This window comes from Anas acuta, chromosome 1, assembly GCF_963932015.1.
Source record: "Anas acuta chromosome 1, bAnaAcu1.1, whole genome shotgun sequence".
Lineage (NCBI taxonomy): Eukaryota > Metazoa > Chordata > Aves > Anseriformes > Anatidae > Anas > Anas acuta.
In genome coordinates this window covers 163,297,271-163,316,491 of record NC_088979.1, presented here as the reverse complement: position 1 = coordinate 163,316,491, position 19,221 = coordinate 163,297,271, and the positions used below count along the sequence as shown (strand labels likewise).

At 41.5% G+C, this 19,221-nt stretch overlaps 1 protein-coding gene across 6 annotated transcripts in view; it reads right to left on the bottom strand.

Moving 5' to 3' along the window:
* Positions 1-18,942, bottom strand: part of PPP1R12A (protein phosphatase 1 regulatory subunit 12A) — a 124,860-nt gene extending 105,918 nt beyond the window's left edge. For 2 of the 6 annotated variants that reach the window (XM_068669106.1, XM_068669101.1), the window contains exon 1: positions 18,539-18,941. In XM_068669106.1, coding sequence (XP_068525207.1) covers positions 18,539-18,775 — 237 coding nt within the window. In that variant the 5' untranslated portion in view covers positions 18,776-18,941. Of the gene's footprint in view, positions 1-18,538 lie in introns of all 6 variants that reach the window. The other 4 variants (XM_068669102.1, XM_068669107.1, XM_068669103.1 and 1 more) reach the window with 4 other exon arrangements.
* Between the last annotated feature and the right edge of the window lie 279 nt (positions 18,943-19,221).

The following is a 19,221-nucleotide window of genomic DNA, read 5'->3' as shown; positions in this document are numbered from 1 at the left end:
ATTACTGCGTATTTGCCTTTTAGCTAATTTCTGTTTCCAACTCGTACTGAGTCATTTTTTCCATTACTGCAAGCTACTTTGTTTTTATTGGATGCTTTCAGTCTAAGCATGTTCAGAACATCACATCTTCAAAATTATGGTTAAAAGCAAGATAAAATTTGCCAAAATTAGCAATTAAAATGAGCCTGAAGTAACCAGTATGGCTATGTACTTTAAAAAAAGATTTTTGTACAACACTTGAAATACAAATTTAAACAGTTCCTTCAAGTAATTCATAATAACAGTTTTACCATCTTGTGGATGGATGTTTGAGACCCAACATTGTTTCATTACCGGGTATCTCATACCATCACAGTGGCTAAAAGGTGATCAACTCAACAGTTTTAATTTCTTACTTAGGATCTTGGCTTTACATAAATGAAGCTAAATAAAAACTACAGACTGCATGATCTGCTGCTTTATAGTACTACAAATAAGACTTCTGAACAGCAAAATGGTATATTTTTTAATAGCTATTGCATTAAGCATAAGAAAACACCATTACAAAAAAAGTTTACAGCATCTGATAATTTCCTAGAGTTGTGAGAATTTATCCTAGTTTTCACAGAAAATACATTTAAAACTTAAAATTATTCCTTAAGGCAATCTTGCTACACCTACACAACTACTCAGTTTTAATTCATCAAGTACAAAAAAACAAACAGCAGTACTTGAACAGCAGACAACTTATGTTTATTACAGTTCCCCACAATTTGCAGGTAGAGATACAAAGTACAACCCATATTTAATAGTGTAAGTCAAAAAATAATTTTCCTTCAACTTGAATCTGACATAAAATTATACTAGCTTGCTTTTTTTCATATTTGATTATATTAATCCATTCCAGACATCTTCTATTATAGAGAACCGTAGAGCAGGAGCCATGTCTTCAGAGGTCTGTACAGAGTCCAGCAGAAGTGAAGTCACTGTCATTAGGAACTTCTGCTCACTCCGTATGTCAGGCAGATCACGGGCTAAGAACTATTTAATAGTTCACATAGCTTCCTGGTGTTGGTATCACTGTAACACCAAGGAGTTACAGCCATGGACCAGGATCAGGATGTAGATGAAATATATCCACATCCATGGGGCTATTCAAGTTTTCTGGAAAGGCTTCCTGCCTCAAAAATCCAGAAATCTGTTTGAATATAGCAAGAACAAGAGAGTCTCCAAAATGGAATAGAAAAAAAGAGGATGATTGTTATTAGCACACCAAAGGTCTTGAACTCCATAAACAATACTGTGGACAAACTATCTAGGGCATCTGAATTTCTGCATCCACTTCTAAGAATGACTATTCAGCACAGACAGGCTAAACTATGTTTTAACTAAAAAGATACTGCTGTTCAAACTGACTTCTCATCAAGTCAGAGACCTCATTTTTAACCTATTTACTACTTTTTAAACCTATTTACACAGTTGTCATTTTCTAGACAGAAGTCAAAAGCCACAATCTTTCTTTTGAAAAAATTAAGCCTCAGCCTTGAATAATCAAAAGACAATCTAAGGCATAGTCTTCTGGATTACTGGAATATCTAGAACGATGCTGCAGGATAACCAATTTATGAATTTAATACTCACTTATACAGAACTGAGAAGTGAAGGACTGGATTTTACATTGTTGCTTTGCAGAACAAAGAATGCTTTGGTGTAATGAGATTTATTGTTCTTCTCACATCACACCTTTCATTCCATACACTGTTGCTGTTCCTCCTTTCTTGTAGTTCCTCCATTCTGCACTTCCTACACCGTGCTTTTCAGGAACTATGACCACTTAATATGAGTGCAAGTTCTACCCAGTGGGAAGATACCTACCTAGCTGCCAAAGAAACAGACTCCTAGGCTTGTGAACAGGCTGAGTGAACACGCCCTTCTCAACAGGGTGACACCCACATACTCGCACTCAGACTAGAGAGAGCCCCCTTGCTTGGTCTTGCTGGAACAGGACACATTGCACCACAAGCTACAGAGGTCAGTAAAATACCAACCAGTGGTCTAAAACTGTCTACTGCAAGTACATAGTTAAGAAAAGACAATCTTACTGCTTTTTGTAACCTTGAAAAAACGAGAGGCCACCCAGAATACAGCAGGAAACAGAACAACCAGTACCCAACTGCAGCAAATACCTAGCCTCCATATATTTGCGTCCCACAGCCAGGGACCTGCGGAAGCTGGAACTCCTTAGACCTCCTTGAAGTAAAAAAATATATATAAAAAGGTAACTTCTGAGGTAAACAGACAGCCCTCCTCCCATTTTTACTGCACCTAAGAATACTCAGAGTAAGCAAATACCCTCCAGATACTTGAATGGTAAAAGCACTGAAGGGTACAGCCTTCCACTAGGTACTCAAAAGCAGAGGGGGGGGTCCTAAAGATGCTTTACATACTTTAAAAACAGCCCACCTCATAAGAGTAGGCAGTATCACGTTCACAATACCTACTCGAGCTGAATCGAGAAACCCACACAAGGGCAGCTCCTTGTTGGCGAGGCCCAGCAGAAAACACTCCCCCTTCAAAAGAAATTTTGAGCAAGCCACAGCTCTGCTTCATCTTTCAGCTTCTCAGTAATCCTCCAAAACAGCACTTTCTATCAAAATTAGTTACTAGTCTGACCTGCCTATTGGGAAAGATCCCAGCTATCCTGCACATGCCATTATATTAGTTCTGTTTTTTTTCAATCCCAAGGCACAACTTCAAGAGCCTTCTATCTTTAAAGGCAAGGTCGGAACACAGCTACAAGGTTTGACAGATTGCAGTTACAGGTTGCATCATTTTTCTTCCAATTTACGTAGGACATTTGGGAACATGTAAGCATACCCATTTGGTAGTTTGCCTGAATATCCTCCCAGCTCTACTTTTGCTTAGAAGTCAGAGTTGTCAAAAACAAAACCTGAAGTAGTACTAGCAGCAAGCCTCCACCAAAACCTGAAACATCCAGCAAGCTTTCCCATAGGACAAACTGTTCCCATCCCTCAGATGGTTTTGTAAGTTTAACTCAATAGTTCCCTGAGAACAGCACAGACCTCTACCAACAGTGGCAGCACAATTTCATCCAGGTTCTCTTTAATTTCCAAAGCTGAGCCAAAAAAAAAAAAAGGCAGTAAGCCTTCCATCTAGGCAAGACCATTTAGACTGAACCACAGTGGAGCACAGATTCATGGAAGCAGCGTTCAGAAATATGCTGCTTCTCACATGTTTTTATAATAGTCCTTTCTGTTCAGCAGTTCCATACCAGCCTCTCAGACTGCAGGTCACCAGTCACCACTGCATGCATAGGAAAACACGTGCACATATAAAGCTGTCAAACTATTCCAGTTTCATGCCAGTCAGCCTGAAAAAGATGATTAAAGGCTAAGAAATAAAATAGTTTCCCGAAACAGCAGCCACAGAGGTGAAGGGTGAGGGTGGATAATGAGGGCTTGGTATCTAGGGAAGAAAAGGAGTAAAAATAGTTAGGGAGAGAAGGAATTATGAAAAAATGACTTTTAAAAAACAAAACTTGAAATATTAGGCAGTGTCCTCATACAACTATTATCTCGCTTCATGGAAGAGATCTTTAAGATACAGAAGGAAGCAGTAGCAAATGATGGAATCAACTGCTGTTGTTGAACACGAGTAATGTTATGAATTTGCCTCAGTATTTGTCTCCTGGAATTCACAGCTGCTTGGCTCCGATTTCCAACTGCAAAATGAATAATTTCCATTTTAGGAGACCAACTTGAAGGAGGTCAAAGCAATCCAGCTATCCTTGATTACACATCACAGTTGGTTACAACCTGATGGATCTGCTTGTACTGGTACATGCACAAAAACAAACTTCAAAGCAAGTGTACTAGATCTTAATCAGCTGAAGCAGTAGTACTAAGTTTTACTAGAGATTCTGCTACTACTGGACAACGTCACATCTGCTTCTGGCAGTTTTAGAAGTAGTGCTGGATGAAGTTAAAAAAAAACTAACAATCCCATGTAACAGTACTGGTGAATAAACATCTTGATTTCACAACATCCAAAGACTTCTCTATCTTCAAATTCAACAAGATGTACAACTCAACATATGTTTGCTGATTAGCAAGCAAGAACATCTCTCTCTCTCCTTCCCAAACTCTTGGGTTTAGAAGAACTCAGAAGATTTCTGGCTTATTGCCTTTAGTGGAAGTACAGAGTGTTATAATTCTTTCATATTATACCAGTAGTTAAAACAATGCAAAAAAAAAAATCACAATTCTTTCATTGTAAGTGGCACGTATATCAAAGTCACGGTGGAACCCAGCACAAACTTAGGACAAAGTTAAAGCTTTCTAATTTGAATGCTCTTCTAAACAGAAAAAGTTACTGTTAACATGGTCACTTGAATCCCCAAGCTTAAGAAGAATGTTGTCAACATTTATTACATTAAAGATACAAGATTCAGAGACATAAAGCCAGAATTTTAACTATTTGTTTTACAGCTGAGAAGTGTTACCAACCAGCTAAGCACCTGTACTGTTGGGTAATCAAGGCAGCCAAAAATATTAGTAAAAACAGTATTAAGATTTACTAACAACACAGAGATATTGCAACCACTTCACAATCTAGAGGCTCTAGCATACACCTGCCTATTCAATCCTGTACTTGCAATGCCACAGCAGTTGAAAAACTACACGATGTGGAAGTGTCTCCTCCTAATAGCTAGGAAAAGCCACTATGAACGTTAAGAATTATTAGCCATGCATGCAGCTTGCATTTGAAGTGGGAGGGAAGAAAAGCCATACACACCATAACCACCATATATATGCTACCATTCTTTGGCCTAGAAATTAAAAATCTCTAGCTAGAAGAGATCAATTAGAAACTCATACTCCAAACAACTTTAAAACTAGGTAAGTAACCAAAGCATTACAAGTTTGTTCTTATCTAGCACCTCTTAATACTTTCTTGTAAAGGACACCAAATGTAACTTTTGTTCTCCGTAGTTGCTACTAGCTACAGCATCTTCTGCAACAGGTTTCCATTGAGCTTCACTTTGTATTTTAACTTCTATAGCATTCACCATAATCAGTCCAATCTGACATTTTGCTGTCTCATTGAGCAAGATGCAGCACTCCCCTTTGATTCTTGCTTTTGTGGACATGAGCTGTGAGAGCCAAAGGAACAGCAGTAGCTGATAACTAGTCAAAAGCCTCAAGATAAACATGCCTGAGAATACACATTCAAAAATGAGATAGGAAAGTAGCCATAACTACTGGATCAGCTGCAGAAATGCATGTCTTGCTGGCTGAAGAAAGGATTCTTCTGGCATGATTGACCGGTCTCTTTGGCCAATAACTTGCTGCCTAATTATAGTTCTCAGTTTGACATCGTGCCAACCCAAAGGTGTGATTTTACAAATCAAGGGTTGTTCTCGTCACTCCCACCCCCTCTAAAGCAGATGGGTCAGACAAATTGTACTTCCTCAGTTATTCCAACAGGCTACCAACAGCCTGCTGCTCACCTTTCATGTGTCAGCATGATCTTATAAGCAAGAAGTTCCCTTCATTCAACATCTTCTAAGTTGGCCACAATATTATTTTTGTAGGACTGAAGTGTTTTAGGAGAGAGGGGAAATTGTTTTCTTCCAAGAGACCGACCACTTTTGGCAATGTTCACCAGAGTGGCTAAGCTTTTTTCCAAGCACTGTTTTCTCATGGAGTCATGCTCTGCCAGCTGATAAAACAGTCACAAGTATCTGGAACTTCAAGGCTTGTATTCAGAAATCAAGAAAGCCATGGAAAAGCCAAAACACCATGCTGTACCAAAGCAGGCAGATTATCTGCATCTTGTAAGAATTTAAAAAGAGATTTACATGTGATCGTTAAAGCCAGAGCCTTACTAGAATTGGCCTTCACCCAGAAGTATTTGAGATTAAGGCAGCAACCAGCCTACCAGAGTCATCAATATTCTCAGTGAATCAAGACTCCCTGAAAGCAGAGGCATTTCATGATCTACACAAAGACAGTGACAAAAGCAAGAGTTCATCAAGTTCTTTGGTTCATGCATGTGACTTTATAAGTGGTTCACATCCCTTTCCTCACATTTTGCCACTCTGTGCATTAAGCGAAGTCAAAAACATGCTAGAGAAACTTACAGTGAAAACAAGTAGAGCCTAAGTCATGATCTTGGGTATCCTCTTGAAGTCAAGTCATATCCTGCATCTCAGTTGTATGTATCAGTTGCTGATATCACCAAAGGAAGTAAACAAACCAGCAACAGACCTTTCTTGGAGCAAGAAAACAAAGTAGGGCACATGCCGTGTTTCAATAAGCACCAGCTCCTTGCCCAATGCTATGCAGACTTGAATTGAGTTTGGTTTTATACCTCAAAAGCACAGCCAATACTTAGTAAACATCACTAGCTGTTTTTGTTGCCTCGTAACTTCTCATGTGTCAAGATCCAGGTTCCACAACACAAGGAGACAGGAAAAGAGAAAAAGGAGCAGTTTATCTGGATTTAAAAACAAATAAAATCGCATCTCTGATGTTGTTTTATCTTATGATCAGGGTAATTAATATTCTCTACCCTCTCTTGCTGTGTGCCCACCTTTGTCTAGTTTGAAGGACTTCTTCCAAGAGCAGCTTATGCAACTGCAGGATGTAGTATGGGGCTCATGAATCACAGGTAGCTACAAGTAAGTTACAAGAGCATATAAAAATAGCAGTTTACTACTCATTAAGTGAAATGCAGTTTTACAGCCTATCATGTGAGCTTTGATGAATACTTGAAGCCAAACTTTAGGCCACTTTTATATAAAAAAACGTAGGTTCTGTCTTAAGGTTTAGAGGGTTTTACTACCTACGCAATATTTACAGTTGAAGCTGCCACACAACAGTCCAAGTCAGTGAAACATGCTATTATGTTTTTAAACTCTGTATAAACAAACACCTTCCACTTATTAACAGAATGTAAAGCACATGCATGTTATCTAATACATTATCAACAATAGTGGAACATGACAAGGCAAAACAAGGAAAAAAATGAGAGAATTTTCTAATCTAATATTTTCTGCACATAATTAGAGAAGAATTGAAAATCCTCAAAATCCAAGAGGGGACAAATTAAGACACCAAAAGGCAGCCATGAGTAAATGCTTACCTTTGTGTACAGTAACAAGCTAACAGCTACAGAGACAAAGTCCCTGGAGGAACTCCAACAGAGGGGAAATTACACATCAGCTCTTTTAAGCAAACACTTGAGTCATATCTGTGTAGTTGATGATAAACTATGTCACTGATGACTCTGTGACTCTGAAGTCAACAAAACTTCTTATTAGAAAGTTACTTTTAAGTCCTGTTGGTAGGACTTTTACTGGAATCCCCCATAGCTTGCACACCTCTACCTTTAGCCACATTTAGGTATATGCAGTATTTTGAAAAAAGCTTAAATAGAAAAGCATGTTTAGTTAGACTATCATATAAGCCTTTCCACACCAGAACTTCCCCATTTGTGCTTTAATCCAGCATTTACACCTGATGTGACAGATCACATACTCTAAAAGAATACTGAACAGATAATAGCATCAAAACAACTTTTAAAAACCACTATCTTGATCAATCAAGTATTTTGTTTTAGTAGGCTCTTTGGGCTTTGGTAAAGTTTTCATAAGTCAAACTGAGGTTGACAACCAGCACCTGACCTTCCCTCAGGAACTGCTCCACACACATCCAGAAGGACTTGCCCATTTCCATGTTCCTTATTCCAGAGGATCTGCTAAGTCAAGTGCCAAAAAGCTATAGTAACATCAATTCTCACAAGTAGGTTTCTTACAGCAAAAATAGATGTCTGCGCCAAACACTTTGAAACTGATTTTAAGCCCTCCCACATCACCTACTCAATCCATTCACTATGAATAAACTACAGAACTTCACCCAGCACACCTTCCTCATTTTGAGATGCAATCGCTTTCCTCTGTTGCACTGACCAAGGAATTGAGCATCTTCCCAGCTTACTGCAGCATTCCTGCCTTGGTGACAGAAGGGACAATTGTACTAGCATCAAGAAACACTCAGTTACCAGTAGGTAACTGTACCAGTAGGATTAGTGAATTTCAGTAGAGAAACCTATAATCTTAGGCAGAACTTGGAATGTTCTGAAAATCAGTTTTATCTAATGGCACTTTGCATAAGGGACTGACAAACACTGTACCCTCTTCAACATGACCCTGACTTCATATATACTAAACTTCAATTGGTAGATACAAAATAAGCCAATTACTTGACCAGTTGTAGTACTACAATTATCATAACAAATATAACCAGGTCATGAGTGTGGTAGCTGCTAGTTATGTTTCACACTTACTTTGCGTTACTTTCATGAATTGTGAACCAAAAATGCTGATTAAGCCAGAACTCCAGTAGTCATTTTACCAAAGCACTGCCTTACACTCAAAACTATATCTGCTATTTTTACTAGTCTTCAGTAAAGCTTGTTCAGGGTGGTAGTTTTTCTTGCAGGGAGAAGGGAAATAACATGTTTGAGCATGAAGTTCTTACTGAAGGTAATATGACATTCAAATACTTCAGGGGAGCCTCTAGCCTTAAACAAGACCAAAACCAACAAACTAAACCTGAATACTAGCTAACTTGTAACTAGCAAGAAGATAAATCAAGCAGTCCTTCTCAGGCATGTTAAGACAGTACCACAGAATCACCTGGCATGCCAAGCCTACAGTGCTTATTTTCTATCTATACGTCTCCATCCTATATGGAGTATAGGACACATATGTGTAGAGCTATCAATACAGTATAATTTGGCTTTTCCAGGGACTGAGAGGGAAAAGCTGTTTAAGAACTGCTGAAGTCCACTCAACATATCTAAGGTGGTTTTGTTTTTGCAAGTATAAAAGGCAGCATCTCAAGCTGCCACAGATTAATTGTGACAAAAAAGGCAAAGGGACAGCTGGATTGAAATGGGGTTTCCCTCCCAGTGACATAAATAACTTATCTTGCATGATCTCCCTCATGAAAAAGGAACGAGCTACATTTAACATGCTAATTCTTACATAAAGAAACAGAAATAGCCTAACATCTACCGCACTACCCTGTAAACAGGGTATCTGACACTAAATATTTTTCCTAGTTAATGGTTGCAAACCAGCTACAATTAGCACTATGTGAAACTTAATTCCCCCTATGGGGGGACACGGGAAAAACTTCTGGTCCAGATTTATTTAATGTAACCTCATCATAAGACTGAGGTCTTTAATACCACATAGACACCAGAACAGCACATTGACTCCAAACTCAGCCTTATGAAATGTGATTATCTTTGCTATTCATTAGTGCAAAGCTAGCCCATTAGCAAGGAATTAGTCAGGAATTACTAATTTTAAGTGAAAGACAGCTACATACTGAGGTTAGCACTAGGATAATCTAATTCAAGAACAACGCTCAAGAGCAAATTAGGGAAAGGGTAAAATTCCCCCAGATCTCTCATCCGATTTTCAGCAGCCAGAACCAGAAAAGCAAGTACTACCTCTTCTTAACAGGAATTCCTACACAGAAACTGTGAGAGGTTGCTTGTGTTTCCATGCTTCACATCAGTACCTACAGCTGTATCCAGCACCTGTATGCATTGCCAAAGCACGAATTTCTCAGGACAGCCTCTTCCTGGATCCCAACCGCAGCTCCTTGGAGATCTTTCTTTCCACAAACTATTATGACCTACAAATGATTTTAGGTTTTTCTTCCTAGTTTTACATTTGTTATATTTACACCTGGAATTATTTATATAATAACAAGAAAAAAATCTTATTCTAGAAGCAGGAAGTAGCCAAAGAAACTGATGTTACACACAGATTGTTCTTACAAAAAGAAAGCATTGAGCTATTTTCCATAGAGTGCCAGACAAAGAGCACAGTCCTTGTGAAAAAAAGGAATTATCATTAGGGCCTAAAATAATTCCAGTTGCTGAACAAGGTAAGTAGTTAAGTTTAGTAATCTTCCTAAAAAACATTGTTTTATACAGTTTGATGGAAGCAACTTAACAACAGGAGTCCCAGTTTAGATGAGAGGCACAATACTACCATCCTGATCTCACTCTTTACTGAGTAAAACCTAAGGCAATTCACTTTTTGGGCAATTCTCAACAAATTAGACACCTGAAATACCACGCCAGACTGATTTGAAAACATCTCCAAAAAAAGACACGCACTGAGATTTAAAAAAGCAAACAACTTTTAAAACTTGCTTTGCTAATTAGTTTAAGAAAAGCTATGGCTGTAACAGCAATAATCAGGGTTACTTATAGTTTATAGAACCATTACAGGGAAGGCAGTCAAAATGCAGACCAATCAAGAAGATGCTACCAATAGCTTTGGGTTGTTTTAGTTCTGGCATTTGGATGAGAGAACGGGCAGGTACTTTTAAAAACTCTCCCTGATTTCATTAAGGTTACTCATGTAATTAACCCTACTCATTCAAGCATAATTGCATATATTTATAAACAAAGCTTTTGTTAAAACTTGGCCTGATATCCACTGTAACTAAAAATAACAATTTATCCTACTTCAACAATGGAAGTATAGGTTTTAAACCAAGAATGCTGTAGCAAGTTTCAGGACATTAAGCCAAACGTTTCAGAGCCAGAAGTCCTAGATGGTATTTTGGTTTCCAAAGGGGCCCACAAGGATCCCAAATTTGACAGAGGAATGTAGCTTGTCAGCATAGGCTTCATCCACTTCAAGTATTTCAGAAGGTAGCACTGACCACACATACAGCAGTGTACATGAACAGTCAGCAGAGTTCACCTTCGTTGAAAAATGAAGACACTTGTTTTGCCTTGGTAAGGTACTCAAGTATGAAGTTTTAAGAAAAAAAGTGTTAGGAAAGTCCTTCCTGTAAGTTTGAAGCAAAATCTGATAATGAATAGTTTTTGTGTTCCTAGTTTATCTTAGCCATTTTGTGTAGTAATCCAAAAAACTAACAGGTAAATAAGTCACACAAACATTTCAGAGCCACAACACAAGGCTAAGACTTGTACACAGTTTCCTGATGTAGAAAAAAAAAAAAATCAAATACTCAAGTGTGTATAGAAGACGCTTGGGTTCCTCTTCCAGGATCACTATCAGGACAATAAAACAACAACAGCAAAAGCAAACAAACACCCCCAGAATTAAAACTTGAGTTGTAACCACTCCTGGCTGGCCAACTGATCACTTCAAAGCAAACTGCCTCAATTTGCACTCAAGACCATGCATTACAACCATAACCTAGGAAAAATAAATAGAAGTATATTTCAGACTGACTTTAAGAAAATAATCCATGAAACTTGGCCCCAACAGAAAGTTTTAAAGCTGGAACTGTTTCTAACAACCATTGCTTACAGATATTTTGGTATTATAATAGATGGTTTTATGCTGGTTTTAGACAAAATGTAAAGCTAATGTTTGTGTGAAGTTACACTCATACCAGAATCATTTACTTGCAACCTTGAGAACAAACCTATTGCTATTTCCATGCTTGGGCCCAAAATAAGACTGTATTGGCTGGTCAAGTTTTTGTTTTTTTCTTTTTTCCCCCAGGGGGTGTTTCACCATCTTAAACTCAACTTCACTCTTCATTTAGAGTAGCAGACCTTTGGGAGCCATTACCCTAAAAAACATATTCATAGAATTGTATCACAGAATAACTTGGGTTGGAAGGGACATTGAAGATCACCCAGTTCCAACTCTATGCCATGGGCAGGGTCACCTTCCACTAGATCAGTGGATGTTAATGGGCTAAGTGCTAATGCTAACACAGTTCATGCATAAAAAGGAAACAATCTTGTTCAAGAACTTCATTGCACTGTTAATCGAATCTTTGACTACTGATTCACAAAAACAACATTTGCAGGATAAGCACAGTGATTGAATTAGTGCTCTAGCAGAAAACAGAAGCCAGGTACCAGGTCTTATCAAAACAAAGCATGAAAAAAAAAAAAATAAATCCCCAAGTACTTCACCATACCAAGTACCCTGATCATCTTTTGTCTTCTTATTCTATCCTTATCCTCTTGAAGCTACTAGAAAGGAAACAGCTGAGGAATGCCGCCACTCTTATGCCATGCTTTCCATTGACTGTCATTTCAGGAATGCGTATAGGAAAGTAAAGCAGCTTGGAATGTCTCCACCCACCCAGCAGCATCAGGAGCTGCCCAGCTCACCAGCAGCTCCATTGCCTTGCAGCTGCATCCCAGTTTACACTCCTGTGGTCATCCAGATCAATAAAGATAGATAAATTGTTAAGAACTGATGTAGTATTTGTTACGCAAGTGTTCTCATATGCTGCGCTTTCTATATGGCATATAGTACACATTGGTAGTATGGCAGTAATGAGGTAGAGCTCACAATTTCTTGGTTGCAAGAAGTCCCAGAAGTATGTACTCGTGCTATAGTCATCCAGAGCTACCACCACACTTGTACATCAAATGTATTTGAATTTGGGGATAAATTGAAACTCAGTTTTTGAGAGGATTGCAGTGACTATCTTACTAGCCCAAGTAAGATGAGAGAGCGCGAGTGCAAGCATGCATAAAGGCATAAACAAGTACAGGACTGGCCAAGAGCCTGTCAAGCCATCTGTTCCAACTTAAGTTTAGCATGTACCCTTAAGCCTGGAATACAGAGATGTGACTTAAGACTTACAACTGAGGAGCTGCTAATGATCTATACTGGCTAGTTCTGTCTGCTAACCTCAGATCTAGCTAATAAATCAAAAATTAGTAATTTGGTAAGCAGCAACAAAATGGTAATCGAGAAGCTTGCTACTATGATGCCAAGATCAAGAAGGCCTCAAACCAAGCATGCTCACGTCAGTTTTATTCACACTTATAATTGCACTTATCTACTCTTAAAAGCTGCTTTTGATGATTTATCATGAAAGGAATGTTCTAAGATACTGAACATATGCCAGAATGCACACAAAACCATGGATAAAGCTTTAGTGTAAAGGCACCATTAATGCCACAGTGAAATTCACAGCTAGAGACCAGCAGAAGTTGTTCCTGAGCATCAGTGTCAGCAAACACTAAAGCCTTATCATCTGAACGTATCCTTACACTGAACGCAGAACTCTTTGTACATGACTCAATAAATGTCAAACAAGGAAATCTGCTTTAAGCGCTTCATTACTATGCGCTAGAGTTCATTTGAATTTTCTATTTATGCATAATACCCATAGTGATGAAAACTGTTACAAAACCAGAAACGAAAACCCTGGGTTTAGACTTGACAGAGTTTAAAGAGACACTTGGAGATAACAAACCTAAAAAGGCAGGAAGATTGCCACTGATTTTCTGCTTGGTATTACAGAAGTAACTATTACTTCAAAAGCAGCATTTAAAATTTCCACTACTATACTTAAAGTATATTATGAAGAATTACATCTTTTCTCTCCTCTTGCCTCCATTTCAAAGGGTAAAAAAAAAAAAAATCTTAGATGACATGATCATTAGAAAGCTAACAAGTACATATTGTAGAATCTGAACCTAGCTACTGTAACTATGGAGAGACAGATCTATGGCCCACACAAGAACCGACTCCAATTACAAAGGGGATTTTAAACAAATATGCCTCTGTAGTCTAATCACCAAGTGAAGTCAAAATTACACTTATTTCAGGACTCATTTTTTTGCTATGCTTTGTTGTACAGCTCGAGAATTAAACAAGTCAGGATAACATAATACAAGCTCAACAAATGACTCCAAAATTCTCACTTGTGTATCATCTACAAGAGCTTCTGGGGGCTGCGTGGGTGGGAAGCTGTTCCCCCTCCAGAGAGGGGGAGGTTTAGACATCAGGTTCATCGCCATGCACAAAGCCTTTCTGTGCAAAAGGAAGTTCTCCTACTTGATAATCTCAAAAAAATGAACAGGTTTACCATACACAGCAGTATTTCCACTCCCCAAAAGAAGCAGTGCAGAAGTCATAGCTGGAAGGTTACTAAGATAGCTTTGAGCTATTTCTATACCTTCCTTATCCTTGGATGATGGGTGCTGCTGCTATGATGCAAACACCCTGGAGATTTAAGACTGCAGCAACCTGTTCTTTGCTCTTATGACTTGACGTGCTCTGCATGCTGTGGCCCCAGCTCAAATACATGACCTGTGTTATCATTTGTCAAAAAGGATTCCGGCACTGCAGCCTTAATGCCCTCCATCTAGACCTAAGGCAGAGGGATCCAGTGCTGGTCAAATTTACGTCCCTTTTTCACCTTCTGTTTGAAAGGATGTCATAACAAAGATGACATTGATGCCTACCGTAATGATACCCTTTACCACGTCAGGCACTGTGACGATACTGCCAGGAGTCGTGAAAGAATTTTTCATGTAAAATACCAGGAAGCTTCCTTCAAGGAAGCTACTTCTCACTCACAAAATAAAACCCAAGCACAGGACTCACAGGATATAGTAGGTCAGTGGTAACACTGAATAGTTCAGATCACTTGTGAATAGTTTCTCAGAATGTCCTCTACTACTGATGGACCAATGCAGAGCACTATAGCAGTGGCATCAATAAGAGTTTCTGTTCAACCCTGCATACTATCAGGCCTCTAAACTGTTGTAAAATTATAAAGTTGACTGTTTAACCTGCTTTATATGTACATTTAGTACTCGAAGAGTTACAGGAAAACACTGAAATTTTGCAACAGAAAGAGGGAACAGCCTTTGGGAGACTTTGCTTAATTAAACTCTCCTTGTCCTGAACCAAAAGGTGCACACGCTCTTCATTCTGCATTAGGAACTTCTCTTGCTGTTCAGCCTTCAGCAGTAACACCTGGAGAACACAATGCCCCCTACGCACCAACAGCCAAAACCCTGTCCTTGTGCTCCCCAAGCAGAGCACCGACCAGGCCTGAGAGACATCTTCCACGCTCTGTGGTGGCACGAGGCTGCAGCACCCACCTCCCTCACGCAGACGGAAGGAGTGCAAACAGCAAGCCACCACCTCCCAGATCTGCGAAGCCTCAAAGGAAGAAGGCAGCCGAGAAGAAAGCCACACGAGTTGTCAAGGCCTGATCCCAGCTGCCTGCTGTATCAGGAGCACGCAGGTACTCACTCTGCAGAGCAGGCCTGCGCTCCCCAGGGAGCTGCACGTGCAGGAAGCGCGGCCTTCCAGGAACCCGGGCACATCCCAGCCCCTCCCCAGCACACGCAGCCTTCCCACGCTGCTGCCCAGAAAGGGTGGGCTCCTCTTTCCTGTACGAAGCTCTGTGCAGCTTTTAGGCCAGCCACTTGCAGTCGCTCAGCAGCAAGTCCCAGCTGGGGCAAGCCAAACACATCCCCTTGCATGGAGGGCAAGGGAAGAGCACGCAAACCTCGAGGAAGGATAGGTGCTTTGCTTTGAACAGTACAGAATTGAATCCCCCTTTGGTAAGTATGCCCCAGAAGGTTTTGCTGAAAAACAGTCTTTTCTGATTTCAGAATATGCCACTTTTTCCCTCTCTGCAGCAGCCATTAATCTGGGAGGCCACAGCTCACCTCTGGGCCCTGTTTTTCCTCCAGTCCAATTGTTACTGCAGATAAGACAAGCTGCACTATCTGTACGCTGCATCTCCTGCGTGACAGCTGTCTGGGAATGCACTATTTAACAACATTATCAACTTAGCCTCCAAGTTAATCGAACAGACCTCTGATTTCAAGTTAGACCTTATAAATTTATAAATGTTTTCTGGTCTCACACACGTAATATGTATATAACTTAAGATACTGCAACAGGATGCATAAAAATATCCTGCTGCAACATGCTACACGATGTACATCCTCCCATAGATGGATAAATTACATATCCAGTTTTGTCTTTTTTTTTTTTTTGCTGAAGGCCTAAGCTGGATGTATGCTGAAACAAGTTCTTAAATGAAGAAAACAACGTCCAAATCCAACATTATATACAGGAATAAAAATCACTACCTAACAACAGGGTTTTTCCACAGTTCAAGATTTAACTCAAAGCAACTTAATTGATATGCCCTCAGCTATAATGCACTGAAGTCTGCAGTGAAATAAAATGAAATCACTCACTAACATTGATGAGAGATGAATGAAATGCCTGCATATACCCTCCCTCTTCTGCCTCTGAGCAAAACCAACCCAATTGTATTTTTTCCCCCACCATACACAGTAAGGAAAATAATTCTACACAGAGCTTCCTGAAGGTAATGACATCTTACCCCACTGAAATGGGAAGTTCAGCTAATTACTTCAGTAACAAAGCTTGATGCTCCATTAAAGACAAGATCTGAAGCTCACCAGAATTTCAGGATTAATAGTACTTCCCCCTCAGCATTTCCAGCCACCCGGGGTGTGGGAAAAAAACAAAAACCACACAGCTTAGGCCTTTTCCTATAACTGTTATATATAACTGGGGAAAAAACAAAGGCCAAATAGGAATTAAACATTTCATATACTGTCAGACACGTGCTTGTTCTTAATAATTGTGGAAGAAAAGTTAGACGCAAGACAAAAACCTACCCAAACAAGGTAGAGTCACTTTGTCTTTGTGGATAAGTTTATTCCTGTGAAGCAGTAAAACCTACAGGGAATCTGACAAACAAAAAAACAACAACAATGCAACAGCAGCCATGGCAGTCTTAAACATAACAGACTTCAACATTATTGACATTTGTCACTCTTCCTGACAGTTCTGACTGAGTAGTTGCTGAAGAGTTTCCATTGGGAACAGATAAAGCTTTGTTCCATTCTACAGCCAAATCTGATTAAATGAATCAATGCTATAGACTGCATAACGTACGATTTGCACCTTTTATATGGCATACTAGAGAAAACATATCGATGATAATGAAGTGAAACCATAACAAAACGGTTGCAGGCAAGGATTTGTTGTTATGTCTGCCCCCCTCCACACCTTTTTTAAAAAAACATAAGATGCCTGGACTGCCTCAAGAGGATTATCGTTTCACAACTGATCTTCTTATTTGCGTTTAATATCATAAGACCAGAAAAGGCTCTTTGGTATCACTAAGAGCAGGAGAGTGAGCAAGAGTTTTAACAGTGATGTAAATCTTCACCTCCGTTCTCTTAGACTTCACCCTTCCCAACCGCAAACTGACTACAGGTAGAATGGTAGAATAACTCCTGAGAAATTTTGCTGCAAGCTTTGCAGCCCACGGTGTCAAACATTTTGAAAACGCTATCTAAATGCCATGGAGAAAAGCAGCACCATTCGTCTCAGGGAGTTAAACCAAACGTCATCCTTCCCTACCAATCACCGGCCCACAGAAACTCGCAGACCCATCGACCTAACCAGTTAAGGAATGACTTCCAATACAGAGCTCCCCCCATGCACAAAGCAATCATAACTTGATTCAAAAAGAATAAATACAAAAAAAAAAAAAGCAACACACTCTGAAAGTGACAGGGTAGCCTGGAGTCAGGTAAGCCTGCTGCAGTAACATTGTGACAGAGTTAACCACAACATGCAGTCATTCTTCCAGTTCAGTTCACAACTGAAAGTAAACCAGCCCTTTCCACCGCCAAATGAGAGATGACTTACATACAGGAAACAGGGCAGAAAGTAGTAGAAAATTACATCTTATGTTCAGAATTTGGCTCTGTCCTTTCTTACTTCATTACCATGGGGCAGCTAACGCTTGTAGAAATTCACATCCTCAAAAAATCTGTACGGGGTGGATAAGATGCACTGAATTCGCCACCTCATTTTTGAGAAAAGCACGACATAACCGTGTCCTCACCTAACCGTTTGGGGAAGATTTCTGCTCGATCAACCTACATCTCAACCGTTTTCCTTTTCCTTGAAAAAGTGAACAACCGCTAAACTCAGGAACAAGAAGCTAGCCTGTCAAAGACTGTGTTTTTTTCTGCTTTTTGGACATCCAGCAAATGTAATATCGCGTCGAAGCTCTTGGCCTTCTAGAGAAAGAAAAACTATTCAGGCAAACCCGCATTATCTCCGGATTGCCACAGCCTTTCCTTATTTGGCTAACGTTTTGAGATTCCAATCAGACTGCTATGAACTTCAACATGCACAAAGCATCCATTTTGAGGAAACTTCACAGCCAGTTTCCCTTCCATTCCCCCCCCCTCTGCCCCGAGCGCGAGTTCCCTCCGGGCAGCGCCCCCCACACCCCGCACCCCCTCCCTCCTTTTTATTTCCCCCCCTCCCCTTCCCCTCGCCGCAGCCCCACGGCAGAACAAAGCCATCCGGATTCCTTCGGGCTGCTCCCAGCGAACGGGCCGAGCAGCCCCGCAGCCCCGCTCGGCTCCCACACTGCGGCAGGAGCCATGGCTACGGGCAGGAGCCCTCCCGCTACGGTCACGGCTCCGCAGGGCGCAGCAGGAAGCCGCCCCCGGGACCCCGGCCCCATAGGAAGAAGGGGAGGGGAAGAGGGGGGCGAGACCCCCTCGGGGGAGGCCGCCCCGGCGCTGCGGCCCCCCGGGGGGGCACCTGCCCCGTCCCCTGTTCTCCAGCCTCGGGAGGGCCCGGCCGCTGCCCCCTGCCCCGCGTCGCCCCCCCCCCGCCCGCACGGACCTGGTGGAGCGCCGTGAGCCCGTCCACATTGGCGTAGTTGATGTCGGCGCCGCGCTCCAGCAGCCGCAGCACCTCCTCCGTGTCGCCGCTGGAGCAGGCGGCCAGGAAGACGGCGCCGTCGTCGAACTTCACCTTGGTCTTCTTGCGCTTCACCACGGGCGGCTCCAGGTCGGTCTCGGAGCCGATCCAGCGCTTGAGCTGCTCGTTCCGCTTCTGCTTGGCGTCCGCCATCTTCATGCCCCGCTCCCGCCGGGCCCCCTTGGCGGTCGCGGCGCGGCGGATAGGCTTTATACCGCCACGATCCCACAGCGCACCGCGGCCCGCGCTCGCCCTCGCTCGCTCGCGCACCCACCCAGCCGGAGGGCGCGGAGCGGGAGGGAGCCGGAGGGGAGGGGCGGGGCGGCGCCGCCGGCCTCCTTAGCATAATCCCGCGAGATTTCGGCGCCGGGGAAGGGCGGGGCGGGGTGGGGGAGAGGAGGATGAAGGGGAGGGGAGCGAGGGGGGTGCGGCCAGTGGCGTCATGGCCGGGGGGGGGGGGGGCTTCAGGGCAGGGCTGTGGGGGGGAAGGGGCCTGGAGCTCGCCTCTTCTGGTGGTGTTACACGAGTTAGAACACACACACACGCCCCATTTGAAGGTGCAGACCCTAAAGTGTACTTCCTCAAGACACACGGCTTCCAGGAAG